At 53.4% G+C, this 17,363-nt stretch overlaps 3 protein-coding genes and 1 pseudogene across 3 annotated transcripts; 2 read left to right on the top strand and 2 right to left on the bottom strand.

Annotated features, from left to right (window-relative positions):
• Positions 1 to 4,122: 4,122 nt before the first annotated feature.
• On the bottom strand, positions 4,123 to 4,976 carry LOC113146473 (annotated as a pseudogene).
• A 565-nt stretch (positions 4,977 to 5,541) lies between these two features.
• Positions 5,542 to 5,892, top strand: LOC34620352. Its single transcript, XM_022733608.2, has one exon. It carries the CDS (start codon positions 5,542 to 5,544, stop codon positions 5,890 to 5,892), a length of 351 nt encoding a protein of 116 aa, XP_022587077.2.
• A 2,015-nt stretch (positions 5,893 to 7,907) lies between these two features.
• LOC34620355 (protein memo-1 homolog) lies at positions 7,908 to 12,187 on the top strand. The gene is made up of 10 exons (XM_026333923.1): positions 7,908 to 7,960; positions 8,866 to 9,044; positions 9,177 to 9,258; positions 9,438 to 9,512; positions 9,574 to 9,605; positions 9,665 to 9,742; positions 9,908 to 10,019; positions 10,200 to 10,261; positions 11,472 to 11,542; positions 12,116 to 12,187. The coding sequence occupies exons 1-10, from the start codon at positions 7,908 to 7,910 to the stop codon at positions 12,185 to 12,187; spliced, it is 816 nt and encodes a 271-aa protein (XP_026189708.1).
• A 1,163-nt stretch (positions 12,188 to 13,350) lies between these two features.
• Positions 13,351 to 15,984, bottom strand: LOC34620356 (cAMP-dependent protein kinase regulatory subunit). Its single transcript, XM_026333913.1, has 7 exons — positions 15,828 to 15,984; positions 15,524 to 15,537; positions 15,426 to 15,476; positions 15,135 to 15,380; positions 14,198 to 14,578; positions 13,794 to 13,994; positions 13,351 to 13,530 (listed from the first exon to the last, which is right to left on the bottom strand). Exons 1-7 carry the CDS (start codon positions 15,982 to 15,984, stop codon positions 13,351 to 13,353), a joined length of 1,230 nt encoding a protein of 409 aa, XP_026189698.1.
• Between the last annotated feature and the right edge of the window lie 1,379 nt (positions 15,985 to 17,363).

Here is a 17,363-nt window from a genome sequence, read left to right as displayed (position 1 = left end):
GCAATTCCGGCTGTATCTTCAGCTGTGGGAGATGCAGCTGCTTTTGCTGCGGCCTCTTCCTCTGCCGGTGTATCTGCTGCTGGTGCCGCGTCTGCTGCTATGCGGTCCGCTGCTGTTGTTGCTGTGGTTGCTTCTTCTGCAGCTGCTGCCGCGAGGGCTCGTGGGCTTTGCGTTCGTGCAAAAGTGTAGAGTAATCCCGAAATTTCCTGCAGTACGGCGCAACAGGAAAGTGCGGTATGGAGGACGGCAGTTTTCTGTGCAGGAAATCACTCCAACTCGCAGCCGTAGTAGTGCACAGGCTCACTTGGGGATTGAAAAAGGAGATCTTCGTCCGGAGAGCTTTGACGGCCGCACGCCAGAACTCCTCGCTGGCATTTCCCTTCGAGACCCCCCAAACCAACGCACACAAGCCGCTGCATCGCAGTCGCTGCAGCGGTAGCAGCGCGTCTTCCTGCGTGTGCTGCTGGAGGCACTGCTCCTGTTTTGACCCTTTCTCTTCTGCAAGCAAGAGTCGCCTTTCAATTCGGCTGCGGCGCACCCACAGAAAGCCCCAAGCCTCCAAGCCACGAGCAGAATTCACACCCCTGCTAAGCTCTTCCCGCGGATGTCTGGTGCATACGCGGCCTACGCTGCCTGCGCGCTTGCTTACAGAAGCAGCTCCTCAGCGAGTTCGCGATGCTGGCTGCGGTGTAGCCTCAGTCTGGCGAATGCCCAAGGAAGAAATCCAAGGTCCAAATGACGCACGGGCATCCCTAGTGACAGCTGCAAATGGAGCAGCAGCAACGTTTTGTGAAACCTGCACCACCCCACGCAGCGGCAGGCAGTCTGCTTACCAGGTGTAGCAGAGCGTTGAGCATAGACATGCCCTGCGACAGCGGCCACTGAATGAGGCTAATAGCGTCCTCTCGGGAGCTTTTAGAAGCAGCAGAAGAGACGGGAAAACGCTAGAACGGCACGAAGAGAGAGGGGCATACACTGCACAAAGACTCGCTCAGGGAGGGAAAGCGGGAGGAGCAGACAGATCCGACGATGCCGTCGCCTCTTAACAGCCTACGTGGGGTGTTGCAGCAGAGCTTCGGTTGACAGTGCCTGGCGTCGAAGGCTGCTGCTGCCTTCGGCGGGGTCCTGTCTCTGCTGCTGCTGCATCCGCTGTTGAAGTTTTGCGAACTGCAACACTGCAGCCGCGGCAGCCACCGCATTCATGTGCCTTTCCTGGTGCTTGAGCAGCCGCAGCAGCTCGCCGCTGGTTCGTGTCGCTTCAATCCTCTCCCTCAGAAGGATTTGACGCAGCAAGAGACGGGGCAGGTGGCTCCACTTTTGGGCAGGAGGCTGCTGGGTGGGAGGCTTCGTGGAGATAGATTGGGGTGCGCCTGCCTGCTGCTCCTTCTCGAGATCGAATGAGCCAGTTGCCCGCATGCTGCTCTCCTTGCCGCAGCGGCTGCTACTACTGCAGCTGCCAGGAAGGCCTCTGCCTCCCCATATGGACAAACCACGCCGAGGAGACAGCTGGAAAGCCTCGGAAAATTCCCGCCCACAGCAGAGGAGGAGGCAGAGCAGCAGCAGCGCCGACAGCGCTCGACGCTGCTGCTCAAGCCTGAGCAAAGCCATCGCCTGGCTAGCTCCCTCCCGCTGGTCGTCGTATCCAAGTGCCTTGCATGACAGCGCGATACACACTGGATAGCGGAGTGTGGATCGAGGGTAGGGAGGGCCTCTCCTGGGGGATAAGGCTTCGCACACGAAGCTTTAAACAAGCGCGAGTCGACGGCTGCTCGGCTGTGAGGGGCCGGCATGTACCGTCAACTCCTAAACACGGAGACTGAGGACTGCGCAGCACCTCGTACAGAAATCGCTTGCACAGAAACCCCATCTACAGGCCTCCCCGATAAAGGCTTTTTGCTCAGAACGCACCGATTGAAAGGAATTTTAAACGGCCCTTAAGGCAGGCTACTAGGGCCCCTGGAGGGGGCCCCTGTTGTGGGCCCCCCTCTCCATGGCAAGGCGCTTCGTTCTGCTGCCCGGTGGACAAGTGCATGTGTTGCGAGAAAACACCCTACCAAAGGCACTCAAAACGTGAATTCCTGCCCACAAGAAGCCGACGAAAAACAACCGAAAGAAAGCGCACCGTAGGCCCCCTGAAGGAGGATCTTGAGGCTCAGCGCAACCCCTGCCGGCGCAACTCGTGCCGCCTTCTCTCCACACACCTTCATTGATCCCAGCCTTCCAGCTCAACCCCAAAGTGCACCAGGCTGATGCGGGATCCCCGAGTGCAAATAACAGCCACAGATCTAAATTTAGGCTAGGGAAGGGGCCTTCCCCCCGCAGGGTCACTTGAAAGGGACCGCACTCTTAGAGCAAGCTGCCTTTGTTCCGGTTGCCTGGAAGTTGTTTCCTGTGAGAACGCGACCAGAGCTACACCCAAGCGCCTCCCCCTACACGAGCTTCTGTAATTAATTGAAAATCAACAACAAGCTGACAATCTAATTTACTGTTCGTACTCTGTGGTCCTGTTGCTTGCAAAGCAGAGTAAGCTCAATGCGCTAAGGATCACTAGTGCGTGCCTGTGCGCCACAAGTTGCTCCGTGCAACTAGCTGGAGATCCTCGGAGTGCCTAGAGGGTATTGAATCGCACACCGTAGCGTCGCCCTCGCCGTCCCCTCACGCCGAACCCCTGAGGGGTGAGGAGGGCAGGAGGGCAGTATTGCGTTCAGAAGGTCACCCAATCACAAACTTCGTATACAGCTTTGCGTTGGGCTTGATGTGAACAACAGGGCACCGCACGGAGTTCCTAGGGGAACAGTACATCACCTCTGATTTTTGGCTGTCAACCCCACCTTACGTCCGGTGTGCAAAAGCCCTTCTAGCACTCTATAGCGCGACCCACGTGTACCAAGGGAGCCACAGCTTCACTGCCTCGTGCATACTCCGAGCAGACCGATAAAGGAAAGACACAGGAGGGGCGCTGTGAAGGAGGATGGCCATGTCACCAACTAAGGCATCAATAGGGGGATTGGCAGACGCAAACAGGTTGTATGGGGCAGTTCAGCGACTCAGAGACACACAGATTCACGCTAAAGGCGATCCCGTGCTACAAAGCAACAGCCGGGCCAGCAGGCCACTTAAAGGAAGAAACAAAGTTTATCAAAAAGACAAGTGATACTCTCCCTAGGTGCGTCGAAAAAACATGATGCCAGCAGTGTGTTCTCATTCAAGTCCGCAGTTTCAAGCTCATTCGGTTGCGGAGACAAGCTTCAAAATGAACGCGTCTGCATGCTCCTTATGCAGCAGCATTTGCGGCTGCATGCGCGCCTCTGCTGCAATTTGCACACCATGGTCGATCCGTTCTGCCGTAAGGCTCAAACCCCTACTAGCCAAGCAGCTAGCCACGTTTCGTACCATCGCTAGCTGACGCCTCAAATGCAAGGGTATCTTCCGCTGCTGCTGCTGTTGCTGCTGCTGGGAATCTGCTTCGGAAGAAACACCAGGAACACTTATCCACAAATACCCTGTATCACACAAAATCCAGAAACTTTACACCGACACGTGACCCTTCACAACCCTTCACGAGGCGCCCTCTCCCTTCTGTTTCCTCAAAACCCATGTCGTGTTGGGCAAGCCTTTTTCCCAACTCTTCAAGGTCTTACCATTGACGCCAAGGATAATTTGCAGCCCGCATCTGAGAACAGCAACATGCTTGCTCTGCCGCTTGACCAACTGCGGTGACACCTGCAGTCCTAATCCTCTCGAAAGTTTGCCATATCGTGCGTTTCGCGTGTGGAGTAGAATCAGACCATCGCTCTGAAATCGAACGTTATGAACACATAACAGATTTCGTCGGGGTCCCGGTGTGGTGTTTTGCTTAATGCGAATCTAGAGGGGAACACCTTCCTCCGCAACGGCTTACTACAGCATTCTAACGCTCCACCCCAAGCACTAGTTCGGCTGCTTTGGCCTAGCCCCCAACATGCACACTTGCACTTGCTTGCGACTCGGTTTCGAACAGTACCACATGCGTAGTCTGTTTGCATGCATGTCGGATGAGGCCCACCCCGTCCCCCCGCCGTAGTCTAACAGCCACGCAAAAAAAATCGCCCCTTTACAGCCCTTCTTCGCCGAGAGTACGATCTAAGATGTGAAAGGCTTGGTCTGCGGGCTTGCCTGTGTCTTCTGAACTTCACAACAGAGAAGGTCGGGGGGTTTGAATAAGCGACTCATCTCCAGCAGATCGGCATCGTCTCTTCGCCGCTGTACATCCAGCGAAACAGCCCCCAAGGAAAGGTACGCCAAGCGAGCCGCCCCAACATCCAATAACCACTACACACAACAAGCCACAAGCAGCATGCACAATATATATATATATATATATGTATATATATACATTTGCATATACAGACATCTACCCATGCAAACCGCGCCCTATGCGTGCAATATAACGAGAAACAATGAAGCATACACAATGCAGAGGCATAGCAACAATAGAGAGACGCTCTTTTTTCTGAGGTTTAGGGTTTACTTTGCCGTTCGAGATTTCAGCGACCCGGCCTACAACCACATCTCCAACATTCGCCTCATAGCGGCTCCTAAGGGGCCGGACATACACGAGGCGATTCACCTGCATGCAAAATTCGGAAGTGTACCGTCCACGCAAGCCTCGTTTTCAGACACGAGTGCCCTCGCGAAGTTCAAGGCAGCTACACGCTGGGAAAACGCGTTCGTTTGCATGGCAGGAAGGTGTGCTCCACCTGCAGGGTGATGAAAAAGGCTTGCTGTTCAGTCTAGAGATTCAAGAGTCACGAGAGGTCGAAATTTGAAAGTCTTACGCTTTGAAGAATACCGCAGACGGAAGCTCTCGGCACGCCGTTGTTGTCGACGTATGCATTCAGACCCAAGAGATATCCCTCCCCTAGCTGCAGAGGATCCCCGGGCAGCACCACTTTGCTGCTGCTGCGGCTCTTCTGCTTATCCTCCTCCACCCACATTCTCATGAGCTGTATGTGCTCTTGGAAAGAGTGAAACCGGGCATTGTGGGGTCTACACGCCCTAAGTTCTCCGACACTTCCACGAAGACGGAAACGGGTTTAGCCACGCGAAAGCTGAGGGATGCATGCGTAGAGAGAGTCTAACGCTTGCGGTGCTCGAAGGCATCAGCTCCCGCCTTGTTTGCGCTTTCAGCCTTCGAAGCAACGGGAGGGGGACCCCGGCTCCGCTTCTATATGTGCGCAGATCACACGCTTCACCTCTAAATGTTTTTCGGCCACGCGGATCCACAAAAGCTTGCCAAATACTGCAAATTTAAAAAAAAACAGCATACAGCGTCTGCCCGTGTTGGGGCTGCATGCAAGACCACGCACATCGAACCCGCGCCCTGCTGTCGCTGCTGATGGTGATGGCGTGGCGGGGGACAGGCTCCAGCACAATGCCTAGGGGCCCTTTTTTCGGGTGCAGAAATCCTCTACACTTCTCTAGGTGCGCAATTTATTCGCAGCCCTGCCTCCCCAGCCGTAGGGGTATACACACATCCATCATACACCGCAGCTCTTGACGATGGGCTTCGGTTGGCGACAGCGCGCGTACTGCGCGCCAATGCCTTCATGTTTCTCTGTTGAAGGACCTCTGGATTCTTCAGGGGCCTCCCTGGGTGCCTCCGCAGCCTCGGGCAGCAGCAGCTTATTGCCGGCTTCTGTACGGGGCAGCAGCGAAACTTTCTCGGTATCTACGAGTCTGTCTCAGGGCCTTCTGGGATGCATGAACAGCTCTACTTTACCCAACAGCGACATTTTCTTCCTCCCCAAACCCTCGAATTTCCTGCGGTGGGGTCTCCCAGTTCTCGTCTTTTTGCCTAACTTGACCCTTTTCACCCGCAGCTGGCCGTTCTACGCCTCTAAAGCTTCCTAATCTCCGGAACCTTGCAGCAGCAGTCAAGACCCCCTAGGAGGCCCTCGGGAGACCACAAAGAGACACCGGGGCCCATACCTGCCCACCAGCAGCACCAAGCGGAGAGCCCGCGTTTGCGGCTTGCATTCGCGCAGCAGCAGCGGCGGCTTGTTTGGAAACAGACGCAGGGAAGCGGAAGCACTTGGAGAGGCGTCAAGCGCTGATCCACGTGCACTTTATGGCCAAAAGTGTGTTGCAGCAACTGCTGCTGCTGCTGCTGAATCACAGTCCCGCATGCACATGCACGCGTTTTCCGCGTTGTCATTCGGTGTCATCATACGCTCCTGTAAAAAGTACCGCTGAACCCCACTGGAGCTGCTTGCCAATGCGGGTGCATGGGGCCCCCTAGAAGGGCCCCCGTTGCTGATGCTGCTGACGCAGCCGGTGCTTGCTTGCGGCTGCTTCCGGGCGCCTTATGGCTTAACGACAGCACCGACAGCAGCAGTATAGACAGCTCAGGAAGAGGCATTCAGCTTGCACACCACCCAGCGGCAGACCGTCAGGTTCACCTGTCGTGTCTAAGGGGTGCCTCCGCTAGCCGTGCAGCTGCTACATGCGGTTTGCATTCACCAGGGGACTTGCAGCGTACATGTGACAACGCCACCGTTGCAGAGGCGGGAAAAGCAGAGAGCAGGAAGGATTATCCGATCTGCAAGAGTTCAAGTTGATCAAAGCGCTAACATGGAGTGTAGGGTTCACGTTTAGGATGCGCCTGCAGGCTGCGCAGGTCGTTGCATTTTCCCGCTACATGCTCCTCCACTGCGCACAGGTGCACATTGATGTGCATGCCTCGTGACACAGCAGCTGCAACCTGCGAACAATGGCTGCAACAGGTCTGAACAGCAGCGTTTGATGCGTTTGCCGCGTTCCGTTCTGGACAGAGGCAGCGAAAGAGGAGGTGGCAGGAGCAGAACATGTTGCATCAGCAACCACACATGGTCTCCAGTCGTTCCTCTCTGGCGTCGAGAGGAGCCTTTCCGCTGCGACTGCTGCGGCTTCTGCCGTTTCCGTTTGCCGGTGGCTGTGGAGCAGTAGAGAAGGCTTGCTACAAGGAGCTTGCGATGCACACACTGTGTTAGGGTTGCTTTAAGGGGCTGCAGGAGGGCTCTGCGGTGTACTGGGGGGATCGCCCTGGAGCTTCCTGGTATCCCTGCACTTGTTGCAGGTGGTATTGCTTGTATGGGGTCTCGTAAGGGGGTTGCTGGTGATTCACGAACTCATCGGCTTCCAAGGCAGCGGCACGGCAGCAAGAGATGGCTCCGCCTACTGCTGAACAGAGGATGCAAGCTGCCACTGAGATGCACCACCCCGCTGCTTCGGCTGCAAGCCGCAAGATGCACTTCCGTGGACGCTGTGGAGGTCCCTGTTGCTGCACATAGACGTAGTGCCGTGGTGTGGAGAAGTAGACTTGCTCGTGGGCGGGGTAGTAGGGCCTGGAGACCCCACTATAGCCGTCGAACGGAGGGTTGTACATCTCTGTTTTTGAAGGCAGCTAATGCAGAGTAGGACGGTGACGTGAGAAAGCCAGAAGCAAGCAGGAAAGTGGCGCCGATACGCCCCGGGGGCTCTTTGTATCCTCGCTTTACGGTGGAGGCAAAGTGTACGCCCGAAATCTCCCTAGGTTGCACCGATTCCATGCGCTAGGCAGCTTGACGCTGGGGGGAGGTAGATTCCGCAGGCAGCTAACTACCGCGTATGCTGTATGCTGCACATAAATGGCGCAGAGCATAGGGTTTGCAGTTTAGGCAAAAAGGTGGAAGAGGGTCGCAACAGGAGTATAGCCGCCGGGGCGCATCGATAGCTCCGAGGAAGAAGGGCCCGAAGTGGAAGGCTCAGTTAAAGGAAGGGAGGAAGAGACACTGCTTCCAGTCAATTGCCTAAATTCAAAGTAACAGCGATGAAAAATTGAGCAAACAGGAAAGAAATGAGCAAAGGGCAGACGGCGCGGTCGGTCAGCCGGCAAGGTCTGGGGACTGATGCCGCGGCACCGTGCGGATGCTGGTACAACCCCGTGCGCCTGCGGAGACAAGTAAATAAATCTGATAACAACGTATTTCGCTTGAGGCATCAAACTGAGGGTAGAATACGTGGTTTTTAGGGGGAAACGGTCTAATTGGCACTGCCGACGGCGTGTCGCACGTCATAGCCGCTGGAACCAAGGCGACGCGGATTCTTAAAGGTACAACTAAATATATAGACGCCGCGCCCCTTTTTTTGACGCTAACGCTAGCACTTAGATATCAGTTTAAGCAGTGCATGGAGGATGGGGGAGACGTAAGCAGATTCGACGAAAAGTGGCCTCGCTTTGGCAAAACCCTGTTGGAGGTCAGCGTGTAGGGCTGGGCTTCACGGGCAAGAGGGCATTTAGGGCCCCCCCTCCTCCCTACTACGTAAAACCAGTGTGATGTTATTACTTGTAGTGGTACCTTTGTCTTCCATTGATCGAGGCTCAGGATTCAGCATTTCGGCCAAGTGCACTTGGCTGCCTCTCTTTAGAGGATCCTCATGCTTTTGCAGCGCCTGGCGCTTCTTCCACGTTTTCCTTGCCCTTCACGGTGCGCCAGCCGCCTCTGCACCCCAAACCCTTAGGAACTTGAAGGGGAAGAAGTGTATCTCGCTCTCCCCCTGCACGACCCCCCTGCTGGTGCGGCTGCTACCCCACACGCCTTCGAGGCTTCCTGCGGGTCTTGTTCTTTGCAGATGAAGGCAGCATCTCGACTCCCCCTGCTTCTGCTGCTGCAGCTGGTGCTGCAGTACTTGCCCATCAGAACGGGTGCTCGGGTGAGCTGCGACTCGACTTGCTCGAAGGGGCGCTCCCTTGCCGGAGCCTGCAGAAAGCCGTCCCAAGGCCTATCAAGACCTTTCAGGTCGTTCCAGAATGGAATCCTCTGGGAGGTGCCGTGTGGAAGGCGTCTCGTTTTTCCCGTCCTTCAGCACCAGAAGTCATTTTTTGGACCAGACCGTCGCCTCGGGGCCTTTTCTCCTGGCCTGTGGATGCAAGGACTGTCTTTTAGTTCTAGAAATTGGGTTCTCGGGTGTTGTTGTGCGTACGCAGTCTCACCAGGATGGTTTAAGAACTTCGCACCAGGCAGGCGTCTGGTTCCCCGGCAAGGGTGCGCGAAACTACACATTCTAATTGCTAGATGCTGGAGGGGTCTCGAGCTCTCCAGCTTGGTCCCAGTCCACACACTGCCGAAGGGCCTTCCTTTGAGACTCTGAGGTTTGGCGTTCTTGCTCGCTTGCAGCTGCGGAGCTGCGCGCCGACGTAGATTCCATGCTGGACGCCGCGTTTGCAGCATCGGGCACAGTCAAGGCCCTTGTCGTTCCGTGAGGCCTTAATTCCAAATCTTGTGCTCTCCATTTGCAGTCTCTTCCTACAGACTGCGCTCTCGCCTGTCTTCTCCCCCTGCGCGAAGGCAGCGGCTGCGAGCAAGCCCCGCTGCTGCACGAAGGATCTATTCCTTGCTGAGAATTGGCAGCGCCGATTTTGTGCCCTGTGCGCTCAGTCATGCGGCGTACACCTATTCGGGTCAGGTTGCTGCAGCGGCGTTCAAGCAGATGCAGTCGCTTCAAAGGACGCTGTGAGTCGTTGTGGTCTTCTTTGTGTGGCCTCCCTTGAACGCAAGCGAGGGCCTTAAGCAGGCTCTGGGGGCTAGGGTCACTTGAGGCTTGCGGTGTGGGAACGGTTTGTGCAGGAAGCATGTGGTGTTGCTGGCTTCCTGGCACGCGAAAGGGACGGGCCTCATGGTGCCTCCTCAGGAATACAGTGGATACGGAAGTCCAATCGATTCGGTCCCCATTGACACGGAAGGTTAGTCTGAAGCGACTCCCTCGAGCAGAGGGAGCCATTCGTGCGGGATACACCTTCGCGATAGGGCGTTGTTCGGACGCAGCTTTCTTTCGTGTTAGACCTTCGTGAGGCAGTGAGATCGGGCTAGGCGCATGTCGCTTGTGGCGTATATGCGGCCTGCTGCAGCGCTGAACGCGTTGCTCCACACCGGGTGGTATGACATAGCTCCGTTTGCCCTTGAGAAGGCAGAGCATTCGGTCGCTGTGCAGATCCCTTTTCTCAGAAGAGTATTGCCAGAGTAAGAGCTTGCGGCTTCGAGCTTGCAAATTAAAGGAGAAATTCGAGGGGCAGCTCACCTGCTCCTGGGGAAGTCTCTGCGAAGGACAAGCCTTGGATGTGCTGCGCTGAAGAGGCCATAGGTGGCTTCAAGAGATGCGAGGCTTAGGGCTTTAGGGCGTCGAGTTTGTGCTTCTTGCAGAGGCGCTCTTCTGTTACCCATCTACGTAGGGTCACTCATCGACGAGGAGCTCCCCAGTCTTGGTGAGAGTCCACCCGTACAACCCTTCATAATTGGAGGTGTATTGATTAAGGGGAAAACTGCAAGATTCGCGAACCACACCCTATCGGCGTGGTACTTGGAGGTGCGGCTTATGGGTATGATTTGGGCAAAGCAGAATATTACAAGCTTTTCAGGGTTCAGTGTTTCCTGGATTGTGCCGCAGCGGAAACCCTGGCTATCCTCTTCAAGGATCCCGTAAGTGTCTTTCCCCCATCTGCATGCCTAGTTCCTACCCCCCGAGACAGTGACGGTGCTCACTGAGCGCCTGGCTATCTGACTAGCTGATGGGCTGTGTGGGTGTGGTGCGCTTGCGTGGCAACAGGACACGGTCTTCATCATCTCGACTGACTGGTCACACTGGGGTCCAAGGCAGGCAGACACTCTACCGAGGGTCTAAATTACAGACTTTTTGAGCTCCCCCTTCTCTATATATGTGCATGCTGCTGAAAGATCAGGATTGGCATTCGGGGTGTAGGGTTTTTCATAGGTTCGTTGCCTTCTTTATGGCTAGGCCACTGCGTTCGTTCATTGAGAGCTTTACACCCGAGAGTCGTAGCTTTGTTCTTGTGGCCTTGCTGCAGATTCAAGTACACATACCTTCCACCAACAGATGACACCCCGGTGCCGCTCCATCAGCAGATCGAAGTCCGCTATTCAAAGCAAAGGCCCTAATCTGCACCGCACACGCCTCATTCGCTGACGCGTTAGTGGGTAGCGTGTGGCATCGAAGCCTTGTGCGGGAAGGGTCCATGGCTAGGAGTTTCGGGTGTGTTGCTGCAGGCGCTGGACCGCGAGGCCATCGACTGTGTTGTTAATTTGGATAAAACATGTAAGTGCCAAGCCCGCAATACGCGAGCGCTAAAGTGCAGGCGATAAACGGCATGCCGCTTGCAGAAGGGGTTATTAGAAAAGGGGTCGCATATGCGTCATTCAGTATGGTCTGAACCCGAATACCTGTGCGTCTTGCACTATGATACTGGCCTCCTCCACGCTGAAAAAGTGTGTAGTTTGTGCCCGTGAGTCACGTTGCTCATCTCCTGTACATGTGTGTGCTGGTTCATCCGGACGAATTCATGGGAATAGGGGACCTCCGCTCGAGTGTACAACATTGAGCGTCTCAGGTATTTTTCAATTCATGCCTTTCTCCCTCCAGCCGGGTGGTGCTTGGTGTGTTGCTGGCTGCACGTGCAGGTCTTGAGAACCACATGAAGAAAACGCGCAACCAAATTTGCGGCTATGATGCTTTGCGCTTATTTTTGACTGTAAGCCCTTGATTTAACCTGCTACACTCCTTGCATTCAAAATCCTGACTGCTCCATAGTGTCGGTGCAGGCAAGCCACGCACTCTTGAAAGGGTCTGAAGCAAACGAGCACCCTGCACAAGTTGCGATGTGTCTTTATGCAGGTAGTAGAGAGGACAGCAGAAATGTCGGGCGTTCAGCCACGAAACCTGCTGTCGAGTGGTCTCCTTAAATATGGGCAGGTAGGTGCTTGGAATGTACAGGCAGCAACATTGCGTGAACAACACCCTTATATCGTGTGGCTCGTTGTTCAATGGAGGCGCCTCTCTTAATGTATTCTGGCGTGCAGATATGCTAACTGTAGAGTTTTCGTGAACCGAGGGCCTATGGGCTGCCTGAGAGTACTCTGATACTGCCCGTGGCGCGTTGCCCTTCGTTTGTGTCGAGGCCCAATGCGAGTAGCTTCATTAGAGGCCACCCTGCTCGTTTCGTGGGCCACGTGCTTCTCCGCTTTTTGTCCTGTAGGCTGTCTGCGAAGTCTATTGAGATGGATGCTTTACCATTTGTGTTTGCTTTGTCGCATGTTTGATGCAGTCGAACAAGATTGTCAACCCCAATGATAGCACTGTTGGGTATGCGGCGATTGGATTCTTTTCTTCTAATTAGATTTCAAGGGGCTAATTTCGCATTATGCTAGGGCTCTTAACTGACTCATCATAGCTGCCACTTTCGGTTGGGCCCCCTGCATGACGTATGCTGCTTTGCCGTTCTCTGGCATCTCCCCTGTATCTTTTTTAGTTCTTGCGGCGTCGCCGTCTCTCATGCTTGCTTGCTTTTCTGCATGCTGCGCCACTTCCTTTCTCATGACGGACAGTGCGTGGAAATAGTCACTGTCAGCAGTGGCCCCACCACTCTCCTGTGTCACCAACTTTTCAACTCCTAGAGGTTTTCCCGAAGGTCTTCCTTCATATACGAATCAAAATATCTGTAGCTTCCAGGGATATGAACATGATGGAGTTTTTCACTCCCCTCGACTCGCCCCTATCGTCTCTCGTATTTGCTAGATCGGTTATGCTGCTGTACCCCTCATCATCGTCCTCCCCTTTGTGCCAGTCAAAAGCTTCTAGGAAGTAACCACTAAACAGAGGAGTTAAAGAGTGCTTCATAAACGCCTGGAGAGTTGTAACCCAGGGGGCCTCCGGGCCGCGGTGCTAGCAGCCCGCAGAGCCTTTTCTTCTGATACTTCTGCAAAGTTTTGAGCGAAATGAGGAAAGGTTTTGGTTGTAAGGATACGAAGGCTTGGCCTCTACGGCTTACGATGACTGGTTGGAACTAGGTTGAGATTCTTTTCGAGCGTCCTCTTTTTCGTCATGGGTGTATGTAGCGTGCAGCCATTTCAAATTGCGTAACACGTAGCATGCGGCGGTTCCTAGCGGCCAGGTGGCCCACAAATAACATCAAGGCAATCCCCTTTTTAAAAAAGGCACATTTTTGGCCATCTAGACACTGTGCGACTGTAAACGCTATCATTATACGGCAGGCAGACCCTCTTTTTTTGTAGGGTAGTAAATGCACGTACCTCCCCCATTGCAGGACAAACCGCATGCACCCATCCTTTCGGCATTTAGAGAGTGCAAGACAATGAATTATTTGGTACTCAAGTGGCAGATTCCCGAAAGGCTGACCTCCTTCGGCCATGACCAGGAGCTCTCTGCCGGCCTGAGGGGTTTCTGGTCCCTAAAGGTGAGCTTTAAGGTCCCTTTTGGCTTCCGGCTTTAGAATTCAGAGCTTAAAAGTAGAGTGAGTGGTGTGAGATGCTTGTATGTGTGTTATTGAGGCTGCTTTTTGTATTCTTGGGCTTTTCTCTTGAGGATTTCTTCTACAGATCCCATGAGTCTCTTGAAGGACTTCCTGTCTAGCGTTGCCACTTTACAGCTCCCCTTCGCGATCACTGACGCGGCGCGAGGCTCTCCTGTCAGTAGCGCGAGCTCCCCAAAGTAATCTCCTGCCTGTAAACGCACAGCATGAACGGGTATGTTGCGGTGCCTCACGCAGCGAGATGCGTTTTTGTCTAGAAGATATATCCGGATCTCCGGAAAACTACTGCCGCAGACCCCAAAAGGGCTAGTCAAATTACTGCACGCAGTTGGATGAACCGAGCGGAAGTGCTCAAAACATCGGGAAAAAGGCGCAATTTCAGATTCTGGACCGGTGGTCATCTAGACACTACCCCGTCGCCTCTGAAGCGCATTTGCTTGCTTTTGGGGATTACCTTGTAGGTTTCGACTTCCTGCGGCTCTGTCTGCCCTTCAAACACTTTCATGGCTATTGCGCTACCTTCTTCAATCAGGTAAAAGATATCTCCGGGCTCTCCCTGTCTCACAATAAATTCCCCCCCTTGATATTCCTCCGTCCGCAAGGCGTCCGCCAGTTTTATTCGATCGTAGGTACTCATGGACTCCAGCAGACGCACCTATACGAACAATTCAAGCGCCCGAAGCCGCACACATAGTATGCATGAGAAGGAAGCCTTCAGTCGAGCCGATGAATACGTAAAACATAGAGCTCCCCATAAGAGACCTGAAGGCGCTTTTGCCTCTCTATTACCTCGAACTTGAATTGCACCAGTAAATTCTGTACGTGAACAGCGGCACTCTTTATAAGGTCCACAAATACCTTTGAAAGAAATGCATCATACATCTCCCGTTTTTTCGTGGCTGCGTCTTTCACGATTGCGTTGAAAGTGTCCCTATCAAGTCGCCACAATTTGCAGTCTTCGGCGCTTTTTACAGTTGCTGCTCGAGGAGCATTGTATAGGAGAGCGAGCTCGCCAAAGACATCTCCAGGTCCCACAACCTTTACCATTGTTTCCCTTCCGCCATCCTCTCGCCAGCACTGCAGGGAGCCTGTCTCCACGATATAGAGACAGTCGCCATCGGCGCCTTGCTTGATCAGTGTCATATCCGCCGGAATCTGCCGCTCCTTCATAGCATCAACGACGGTGTTCCTGTCCTTGTTATCGAGACAGCTGAACATGAAAGAAAGGCCCAATACCTTCTAAGCCACAAGCAGAAAAGCATATACCCTGCAACGGAACGAATGTTCGTTGCCAAGGATCATATGCAACTCAAGAGCAAACCGAAATTGCACAGATACTTGATTGGAATAATACTAGAGAAGAACATGCCGGTGTAATCACTGCAGGGCCGTTATTGCGCGCATGCCCCCCTCAACCGCTGCCAGACGTAAACCGCTTTGCTTGCACAGGCAACAAAAAGGAAAAATAAAGGCGCTTATCAGTGCAATAACGGCCTAGGGTTGCTGTGGCTCATACAGCTAGCCTTCCAGAAATGTCTGCCCCGTGCACCTCTAAATGTTAACATGGCCATAACGAGACTCTGCAACTGCCCAGACACACGGACACCAATAGATGAATCAACGTGACCAACTCAGAAGCGTGCATGTATATTCTGGCCAAGGGTCATCAAACATGCGCACGCTTCGAAAGGCGTGAACACAGAGAAGAGCGATCGTTTGGTCTCGCTCCATTCAAGAGGTGATTTGTCACTTTTCCCCGGCCAGCCCGTTCCGATATTTCACCCCGCAAACGTACGTGTAGTCGTTCCTTCTGCTCGTCGGTCTTTGGATACACCGGAGGCTCAAATTTTTGTTTCTTGTTCCAGTTGCCATACACTTCGGCACATACACTCTGGCGCATCTTGTTAAAGCCTCTTATCTTATCGTACTTCGCCTCGAAGGACTCCTGCTCCTCGTCATCCGCTTCTTCCTCTTCCTCGCTGTCATCCGTGTCATGCGTGCTGCGATTACTACTCGTGTCAAGAGCAACAACACGCTGTTGCTGTTGATGATGTTGCTGTTGTTGCTGCTGCATCGCGGTCTTGACGTCCTCCCGCAGACGCGCCAGCTCTTGCCGGAGCTCCTCGTTTTCTTTTGAGTATGCTGCAAGCAACCACGTGTGGTGTCATTAGGTGGCAGCTACATCCCGCTTGCCGCTACTGCTCGCGCTTTTGCTTTGTTTGGGCCTGTGCCTAATTGAAACTTCTGCTAAACCTTGTGCTGCCCATGCCTGATTGTAACTCATTTACACCTTAGCGGTGCGTACCAACAACACTGCAGAGGCTCTAAGGGGCCGCTAGGGGAGGGCCGAGGCAGCAGAACAGAGATATTTATATGCAGCTAGTATCTCTTTCCCGGATATCAAAATCCAACTAAGAAATAGGGCTAGGGACTGTGCATTGGGTCTTTCCTTCAATCGGAATTCCACTTGGGTAGTACACAAGCCTACGCGTTGTGGGGTCTGGAAGTTTTGCTCTCTGGCAGAGCCTCGATATCATAAAGGTTACTGGATCTTCTGGATGAGCCAACAAGACCTCTGTCACAAGTGATTCCAGCACGGGCGTCAGCTTGGCCTGGATATACTCTTCGTATTCTGGAGCCGACATCTTGAACTCTGTGAGCAAACCCTGACTCCTATGCCGTAAACCCTAGACGGGAGTAATATGATGTCATGTGCACGACTTACAGTGTGCCCCATGGACAGGAGGGTGCTGCCCTTTGCTGCTGCACACATGGTGCCCACTGAGGAAATAGTGCAGCCTCGAAGGTCTTTGCAGCAGCAGTGTAGCACCCATGCTTTAGTGTAAGTGCTTGGCATTGTACATATGGTAAGCGCTAGGAGTATTTCTCCCTTGAACAAGCGTGAGAAGGCAGCATTATGGGTTGCTGCTGGTTATGCCTTTTTCGGGCTAATAGGTGACCCTCCACTGCACCGCTGAGCTTTATAACTATCCTACTAACACAAATTTCTCACGCTACTATCTTTCTCTCCGATGATTCCGCTTCCTCGTTTGCTTCTGCTGACGCTGCAGCAGCCGCTGACGCTGCTGGTGCCCTTGCCCACACGGGTTGTGCGGCCTACGGGGGACTATCTTGGAAGCTATCGGTCCCCAGTCTTTGCGTTTTGCTGCTTCTTTGTGGCTGCAAAGTTTCTGCAGCAGCTGCAGCTAGAGCTATCGCCGTCCTTCGTATTTCCTGTTTTTGTTACAATGGGGGCCTACTCGCAGTGGAAGCTGGTCCCATCAGTTAGAGAAACAATGGGCTGCTGTGCAGCCACTGGCTATCCTACAAGCTCTTCTTTACTTGTGTTTGATAAGGAAAGTAGGAACAGCAACTGATGCAGCTACTAGGGCAGGCTTGAATTCCTTGGCATCCACAACTGCACCGTTTGGCTTCCGCTTCTGCACCGCCACATTTACGCCACTCCCAAAAGGACCGTTTTGGCTTATTTTCTCATCTAATTAGATGAAATTGTGAACCTAAACAAAGTGCAATAAAAGGAACTCACTTGAGGGCTCAATTTATTAGCAAACGTCAGGAGCAATGCCCACTCTTGCTAACTTCTTTTTGGCTTCACCGGGTTGTATCGGGGGCTCTTTCTGCTGGAATAAGGGTTACAACTCCGTCACGCAGTGAAATATCCCTAAATTCTTTTTTTTAAACCTTAAAGATCTAATTGCCGACGTTTTAGAGAAGATAGACCCATTCTCACCGTCGTGCAAAATAGCTGTGAATGTCAGAGGATATGTACAGCCGAGAAGCCGCTGCAGTTACTGGCTAGCTTTTGCGTTCCACATATTCCTTAGGTTTTTAAGACGATATAAAAGGCATTATGGCATATAGTTCTTCTCGGCGTGACGTTTGATGCAGTATTTCCTTGGCCTTACCGCTTTTTCTTTCAGGCTCACTGCCAGAATTGTTATTCGAGCTTCTCAGTCTCTACACGCAACAAGAACAAGCGCAGCACAGTGCGTAACCTTCCCGT

The sequence above is a fragment of the Cyclospora cayetanensis genome, unplaced genomic scaffold (genome assembly GCF_002999335.1).
Source record: "Cyclospora cayetanensis isolate NF1_C8 unplaced genomic scaffold, CcayRef3 CcayRef3_contig_107, whole genome shotgun sequence".
NCBI lineage: Eukaryota > Apicomplexa > Conoidasida > Eucoccidiorida > Eimeriidae > Cyclospora > Cyclospora cayetanensis.
Note: the sequence above shows the minus strand (reverse complement) of the source record. Positions and strands in the feature narration are given on the sequence as shown.

What these genes read in the sequence shown, in the direction of transcription:
- LOC34620355 (XM_026333923.1), top strand. Translation starts at nt 7,908, where the DNA reads ATGCCGCGGCACCGTGCGGATGCTGGTACAACCCCGTGCGCCTGCGGA. An exon ending in GTCAAGGCCCTTGTCGTTCC is followed by an intron (nt 9,259 to 9,437) that starts GTGAGGCCTTAA and finishes CTGTGCGCTCAG; the next exon opens with TCATGCGGCGTACACCTATT. An exon ending in CAGTCGCTTCAAAGGACGCT is followed by an intron (nt 9,513 to 9,573) that starts GTGAGTCGTTGT and finishes GGCCTTAAGCAG; the next exon opens with GCTCTGGGGGCTAGGGTCAC.
- LOC34620352 (XM_022733608.2), top strand. Translation starts at nt 5,542, where the DNA reads ATGGGCTTCGGTTGGCGACAGCGCGCGTACTGCGCGCCAATGCCTTCA.
- LOC34620356 (XM_026333913.1), bottom strand. Translation starts at nt 15,984, where the DNA reads ATGTCGGCTCCAGAATACGAAGAGTATATCCAGGCCAAGCTGACGCCC. An exon ending in TGGCGCGTCTGCGGGAGGAC is followed by an intron (nt 15,381 to 15,425) that starts GTCAAGACCGCG and finishes CATCATCAACAG; the next exon opens with CAACAGCGTGTTGTTGCTCT. An exon ending in ATGATGCATTTCTTTCAAAG is followed by an intron (nt 13,995 to 14,197) that starts GTATTTGTGGAC and finishes TTGTTCGTATAG; the next exon opens with GTGCGTCTGCTGGAGTCCAT.